The sequence below is a fragment of the Octodon degus genome, unplaced genomic scaffold (genome assembly GCF_000260255.1).
Source record: "Octodon degus isolate 3935 unplaced genomic scaffold, OctDeg1.0 scaffold00019, whole genome shotgun sequence".
Classification (NCBI taxonomy): domain Eukaryota; kingdom Metazoa; phylum Chordata; class Mammalia; order Rodentia; family Octodontidae; genus Octodon; species Octodon degus.
The window spans coordinates 8,085,754-8,093,521 of NW_004524595.1; the positions used below are offsets into that span (position 1 = coordinate 8,085,754).

The following is a 7,768-nucleotide window of genomic DNA, read 5'->3' on the forward strand; positions in this document are numbered from 1 at the left end:
AAAGATTAGAGCAGAAATTAATTCAATTGAGATGAAGAAAACAATTCAAAGAATTAAAAAAGCAAAAAGCTGGTTCTTTGAAAGATTAAATAAAATTGAGAATGAAATCATGAGTGCCAGGCTATCCACACTGATTGCTTTTGTGAGTTCTGTCTTCACCTTTGGGATAGTCACTTGCTTTTCACACTTTTCCTCTTCTGGATAACTTCCTCTGGGAAACCAGATTGACTTTGGGGCACAGAGCTTCTGACACAGTGGGACTCAGAAATGTCTGAGAAACCCATCTGTATCCATTTTCGGCAGAAAGAAACATCCAGCTGGGGGCCTGGCCTGAGATGTAGACAGAGAATACTAACTTGCATGAAATACCAACAGGTAGGGAATACCAATAACCAATTCCATGGAGGTAGCATGAAGCTATCTTGGGGAAGAGCATTTTGTGCAAGGATCAGGGCTGTGGTGTAGAAGAGCCATCCTCCAGGGTATGGTAACAATGATCTTACCAGGTTAACTCCATAGTATGGTTCTGGGAGTTATTGCTAGAAGTTCAGCCTTGAGCCTATTATTCCAGCCTTTCAAATGCTTTTTACAGTCTTTAAGTTACTTAATAAATGCCTTTCTGGCTAAACTAGTTAATATGGATTTTATTTTTGAAACAAGAACTTAACCTAGTTTTTGCCAGTTATAATATCAGTTTTAGGGTTTTCTTTTTTACTGTTAATGGGGGCCTGCCCCTTAGCTCAGTTCTTTAAGTGGCTGCTTCAACAAAGCAGTCAGGCTCAGGTTGCTGTGGTTCGATCCCCACAGCTCAAGCCAGCCAATCATGCCTTGAAGGCATTCGGAGCAAAAAGAAAAAAACAAAAAAACAAAACAAAAAAAACACTTTTTTACTGTTAAATGTATTAATACCTGTTATCTAATTTATCAGCATTCAGTAAAATTATTTTATTTCTAGCTATTAAAGATTAGGAATTCAGCACATTTATCCTTCTAAATTTTTATTTTACAACTTCTTTCTGGATTCAAAGTTCCCAAATTCTGGTCAGATGACTTTCCCAGATAATACATATAAATAATTATGGTCATTAATTGTGATAGATCAACCTAATTCAAGGAAATTCTGTGTGTGTCTCTGGCTGATTGACATGTAGACCAACAAACTGAGAGAAAAGATACCCTCCAATATGGATGGCACCAACCAATACATTTGTAGTCTGGATAGAATAAAAAGGGAAAGAAGGAATATTTTTCCTTTTTCAAGTAGCTCCAGACTTCATTATTACCTTTGGACATTGGTCTGAAGTTTCTTCATCCTTCTAATGTAGACTCTATAGGCTTCTAACATAGACTGATACTAATAACTACCAAGAATTATCAAATCTTCACTCTTTGCTGCTGGAGCCTCTCGCTTTCTAGTACACAGATGGCCCTTCTGACTTCTGCCTCTGACTCTGGAGACAACCAATGGACTTTTTTGCTTCTGATTTATCCAGGTTCTGTTTCCTTAGTGAAAGTTAATTACGATAGATTTTGATGCAAAGAGTGGGATCATTGTGTGACTATACCTGACGAAGTGGTTCTTCAGAACTAATTTAGATAAATTGTAGAATGCTGTAAGTAGAGTAAGTAAAGATTGATGAGAGATTCAGGTCAGAGCTAGAAGACAAAAATGCTGAAAGAAATGGAGTTACTAAAGTCCAGGCTGAGAAGGTTGCAGTTAGGAGCAAAAACTCTGTGATGTTAGACTCAAGGCCTTGTGGATTATATTCTCACAGAAAATGTGTTTATGTTTTACCAAGGTCCTGAGATTTTGGGGAGACTGAGATTAAAAATAGTGAAATAATTCATCTAATGGGAATTTCAAGGCAGCCCAAAATTGAGGCTGTGCCATGGATTCTGTTAGTTTCTGTTATCCATATCTACTGGAAGAATCTGGGCAAAAAACCACAAATTTTTGAAAAATTTTTTCTTGTGATCAGAAAGGAAGCACTGTTAAAGTTGGGTCCTGTAAAGTTGAGGCCTTGAACAGTATGGCTATGGAAAAGATTAGCATTAAAAAGAAGCTACATGCTTTTCATCACAACAATGAAGAGATTTTAAGAATGAGCAAGACCTCACCCTTCACTGGCTCCAAAGTATAAAAGAATAAACTCCTTTAAAAGAGTTTGCCTCAAGAGGAGAGTCCTATGGTATCTTACTCAAGAAGGGCCACCTAGGAAAGTGGTTCCCTAGGATTTTGTCACAGTGCTCTGCCATCCAGGCACTATGATGCCTCTGTAGCTGTGATCCAAAGGGGCCCAGGTACTATTATATTTGGTGACAGGCCTTGGTGTTAATCATATGGTGCTGGCTTTAGGTGTATACTGAATGCAAGTGTTATGGAACCATAAAGGCTTCCACCCAGATTTCAGAAGAAGGCCTCAGAGGTTGGGTAATGTACCTGTCAGAGGTTAGTATATGAAGGTTGGGGGAAATAAAGCCAAAAATGTAATGAAGATCCTGGAAAGTTGGAGAAGCAAGGAACATAGAACATCTGCTAAGAAATGCTGCAGTTAGTGAGCAAAGCCAATTGAAGAGAGAGACTATGAGTACTACAAGTGGTAATGCTATAGGGGCAGGGCCATCCAAATCTTTTGGAGTTCACAAATCCCCTCAACTTGCCCTGGTTTCTGAACATGGAGCTATAGAACTTAATGTTCGCCCTGTAGGATTTCATTCTTGCTTTGGTCCTCCTATTTTTTCCTTTTGGAACTGGAATGTTTATCCTGTGCCATTGTATATTGGACATGTTTAACATTCTTTTTATTTTTACAGGGGCTCACAACTAAGAGTTTTCCTTGAGTCTCAAAAGAGACTTTTTTGAGCTTCAAGTTTTCAGCAAGTCTTTGGCAACTGCTACAGAATAAATTCATTTTGCATAAAGAGATGCACATGAGTCTTTTGAGGGCCAAGAACAGAATGTTATGGGCTTAAATCTAAAATGAAGACTTCTGGGAAGATTGCAGAATAGTGAGAAGCAGAGAAACAGCCTCTATGATATTTGGAATCCAGATGCTGGAATATAGCTAAGTGAAGAAGGGGAGGAAGAGGGTAGTAGATCCTTAGAATTCAGCAAGGATCTGAAGAGTGAATTAGAGCTCACAGGAAAAGTGAACAAAAGGACTACAATTCAGAAAAGTAAGGTGGCAAGTGGTGCTTTCTCCCTGTGCACCAGTTCATGGCATGGGAGGGGATATTTTGAACCTTCAGAGGCACAGTGACTACTGGTGACTTCAGAAGCATACACAGAGGCCAGAGAGAAAGGCACCAGTGGAAAAGAGCAATGGATGCTGCAGATTGCAGTGACTAGTGAGTTATTTGGTTTTAGAAGGCCTCCAGCAGAAGACAATTGGCCAGTATCCATTTTGGAATGGGGCCAGTGGAAGCCAGAACTCAGAGCAGCTTCAAATTGGCTCCACCTAGAGTCTCCAAGTGTCAGGGTGAGGTATGGCTGAGTTCAAGCCAGCAGGAGGTCCAGGAGCCCAGTTCATTGCAGCAGGAGCTCAGCTAAAGATAATAGGAAGCAAAAAGAGTGATGCTAGCTAAAAAACTCAGTTCTCAGCCTCACTGTCAGAAATCAGAAGCCAACTTAACTTCAGTGGAACTACAGGCCCAGGTTTCATGGAATTATCCACAACAACAATAATTCTAATACTGGCTTGCTGGGGCAAGTCAACACAGATCTGATCTCTGGTTGCCCCCTCTGTCAACTCCCTGAAGTGGACATTTCTTTCTTGCTTTTCTTCCTTACCTTGCAAGGTAATATATTGTTCTAATCAGTTATTCTTTTTTAAAGTTTTCTAAAATCATTTATTTATTTATTTATTTATTTATTTGGTACAGGGTCTCACTATGTAGCTTGGACTCATGGATTATCCTCCTGTCTTAGCCTCTCCAGCACTAGGATTACAGGTGTGTGCCACCATGCCCCATTTCAGTAGCTGGCACAGGGTGTCCAGGGTTCTGGATCTGGCATGGCATGGCATGCAGTACTGGGAATCAAACCTGGGTCCTTGTGGTTGCTAGGCAAGTGTTTAGACTACCAAGCTATCTCCTCCGCCCATAATCAGTTATTTTTCTTTGTATGTCAAGACTAAGATTACATGAGGGTCATAAGCAATACTATAGGCCAGTTTCAATGAACCAGGAGGCAGGTCAAACAGGTAGCAATTTCTCATGCCCAGCAAATTAAAGAGCCAATATGTTTGAACAAATTCAAAACCTAAAATCCAGCTACCTGGAGAACATCTCTGAGAATTACTCATTTCCTGAGGGTTCTTGATGTTAGCAAAAAAAGATATTTACCATAAGCAATTTATAAGCTTCAAAGAAAGAATTAAATTTAAAAAATAGAAAATAAGAAGATACAGAAGCAAGATCCTACTTCAGACTTCCAAAAGCATACCCAGAGTACAACAATTTGAAAGCCACCAATCTGGACTCTCTGAAGTGGTTACATCAAAAGTAGTAAAGCAAATGAATAAGGCTTTAGAAAAAAAATAAAATCAGAAATAATTTCTTAGATAACTTCAGAGATGATGACCATAATGAAGACTATGACTAGTAAGTCTATAGAAGATACATATTTGTATAAAAATAGAGGAGCCCTAAAAAATGATGGGAATGTGGGAATGGCCAATATAGGAAATAAATAGAATATGTGAAACTAATTCAATCTGGTATCCAGGATTAAAACTTCTATTGAAAGGGCATGCAGCAAAATGAATCTATGGATGGGGAGATAGCTCAGCAGTCTAAGCACCTGCCTGGCAAGTGCAAGGACCTAGGTTCAATCCCTGGTCTCACATGGCATGCTGGCCATCAAAACCAAGTGTGGTGACACACACCTGTAATCCCAGCACTGGGGAGGCTGAGAAGGGAGGATCGCTATGAGTCCAAGCTGCATAGTGAGACTCTGTACCAAATAAATAAACAAAGGCATATTTTTTAAAAAATAAATCAATGTGAGAGCAGAACATCAGATCTAGAATGCAGGATTGTGCTTGGCGATTATGAAAAGAAAGATTTCTTAAAAATAGCAGAGACCATGAAAAATCAATCAAACAACTGCTAGATGATTCAAAGAATAACATATGATTGATCAGAATTGATGAAAAAGTGTGAGAAAACCCAAACAACTTTTTAAAAACCTGTTAACAGAAGTAGTGGCAGAAAACTTCCTAAGCATGCAAAAACAATTTGACATAGAGATATATGAGGCACATAGAATTCCAACTAGCCATGATCCAAAAAAAAAATCTGCCTAAGAGAATATAATAGTCAGGATTCCAGTAATTCAATAGAAGAGAATATTAAAAGCTGTTAGAGAAAAGAAACAAATTATTATAAAAGAAAGCTCATCAGAATTATAGCAGACCCTTTACATCAGATTACACATTCTTCCAGATAAACACAGGACATTCTTGAAAACAAGCCACAAACTAGATTATAGGACATGCTTCAGAAAATACAAAAGAACTGAAATTATCCAATACATATTATCAGATCATAATGTAATGAAATTAGAAAGCAATGGCAAAAGAAATGACAAAAATTAATAAACACATAGATGTTAAATAATGCCCCCCTGAACAACTAATGGGTCACAGAAGAAATTAAAAAAGAAATTTAATAGTTTCTGCAATTAAATGATAATGTCAATACAACATGCTGGAACTTATGGGACACAATAAAAGTAATCCCATGAAGAAAGTTTATAGCAGTGAATTCTCGTATCAGAAAAACACTAAGCTCAAATAAACAACCTAATGTTGAACCTCAAGTTTCTAAAAAAAGAAGAGCAAGTCAAGCTGAAAGTTTCTATGAGGGAGGAAATAATAAAGATCAGAGCATAAATGAATGCAGTGGAGACAAAGAAAACAAAAAACAGCTCTTTCCGCCATCTTTCTGTGCTGCCATAATGGTGTGCATGAATGTCCTGGCTGATGCTCTCAAGAGCATCAACAATGCCGAAAAGAGAGGCAAACGCCAGGTCCTCATTAGGCTGTGCTCCAAAGTCAGAGCACAGCCTAATATTCAATCTGGTATCCAGGATTAAAAATTCTATTGAAAGGGCATGCAGCAAAATGAATCTATGGATGGGGAGATAGCTCAGCAGTCTAAGCACCTGCCTGTCCAGTTTCTAACTGTGATGATGAAGCATGGTTACATTGGCGAATTTGAAATCATTGATGATCACAGGGCTGGAAAAATTGTTGTCAACCTTACAGGCAGGTTAAACAAGTGTGGTGTGATCAGCCCCTGGATTGATGTACAGCTGAAAGACCTGGAAAAATGGCAGAATAACCTGCTCCCATCTCGTCAGTTTGGTTTCATTGTATTGACAACCTCAGCTGGCATCATGGATCATGAAGAAGCACGACAAAAACGCACAGGAGGAAAAATCCTGGGATTCTTTTTCTAAGGATGTAAAACATACAAATAAAATGCCTCAGCGGACAAAAAAAAAGAAAAGAAAAGAAAAAAGAAAAAAAAAGAAAACAACACAACAAATCAATGAGTTAGGTTTTTTAAAAAGATTAAATAAAATTGACAAACTCTAGACAACCTTATCAAAGAAAAACTCAGATTCATGCATTTGGGAATGAAAAAGGTAAAATCACAATGAATCCTGCAGAAATCCAAAAGATTATTAATACCTTCTTCAAAAAGCTGTATTTGAATAAGGTGGAAATCACAGAAGAAATGGATAGATCCCTAGATAAATATGATTTACCAAAGCTAAATCAGGAATATATAAAAATTCTAAATAACCCAGTATCAGTTGATGAAATTGAAGATGTAGTTAGAAATCTACAAACAAAGAAAAGACCATGTCCTGACAGATTCACTACTTTGAATTCCACAAGAAATTTAGAAAAGATTTAATATACCACTTTTCAAACACTTTAATGAAATTAAAAGGGAAGCAATGCTCCCAAACTCAGTTCTGGAAGCAAGCATTACCCTTATTTAAAAAAAAGAAAAGAAAAATACAACAGAGAAGGATCAAGACAAAAAAGATAAAGGCTAATATCTCTAATGAATATAGATGAAAATCTTTAATAAGATACTGGCAAACAGAATGCAGCAAATCATCAGAAGATTATATACCATGACAAAGTGAGATTCATCTCAGGTATGCAGGTATGGTTCAACATATGCAGATCAATAAATCCAATACACCACATTAATAGAGTCAAAAACAAAAACCACATGATCATCTCAATAAATACAAAAAAGTATTTGACAAAGTCCAACACTCATTCATAATAAAAATCTTTCAGGAAATTGGAATAAATGGTCTTTATCTCAATCTGATAAAACCATCTAGGACAAACCAACAGCTAACATCATACTAAATGGACAAAAATTGACTTTCACCCTAAAAATCAGGAACAAGACAAGGATATCTAATATCCCTACTCTTATTCACTTTAGCTCTGGAAACATTAGCCAGAGCAATTAGACAGGAGAAAGAAATAAAAAAGAATAAGAACAGGAAAGGAAGAAGGCAAGATATCATTATTTGTAAATGACATGATCCTCTACAGACAAGACCCCCCAAACCTCACCAAAATACACCTACTTAATAACCAAATTCAGTAGCATAGTTTGATACAAAGTCAACACTCAAAAATTGATCACATTTCTATAAACAAATAGCTCACTGAGAGAGAAATTAATGAAACCGTACCTTATATATTAGCATCCAAAAAAAAAAAAAAAA

At 37.2% G+C, this 7,768-nt stretch overlaps 1 protein-coding gene across 1 annotated transcript; it reads left to right on the plus strand.

The window, feature by feature from the left end:
* The first annotated feature begins 5,959 nt into the window (after nucleotides 1-5,959).
* Nucleotides 5,960-6,493, plus strand: LOC101585398 (40S ribosomal protein S15a-like). The gene is made up of 2 exons (XM_004627452.2): nucleotides 5,960-6,055; nucleotides 6,164-6,493. Exons 1-2 carry the CDS (start codon nucleotides 5,960-5,962, stop codon nucleotides 6,461-6,463), a joined length of 396 nt encoding a protein of 131 aa, XP_004627509.1. The 3' UTR covers nucleotides 6,464-6,493.
* Nucleotides 6,494-7,768: the final 1,275 nt, after the last annotated feature.

What these genes read in the sequence shown, in the direction of transcription:
- LOC101585398 (XM_004627452.2), top strand. Translation starts at nt 5,960, where the DNA reads ATGGTGTGCATGAATGTCCTGGCTGATGCTCTCAAGAGCATCAACAAT. An exon ending in TCATTAGGCTGTGCTCCAAA is followed by an intron (nt 6,056 to 6,163) that starts GTCAGAGCACAG and finishes CAGCAGTCTAAG; the next exon opens with CACCTGCCTGTCCAGTTTCT.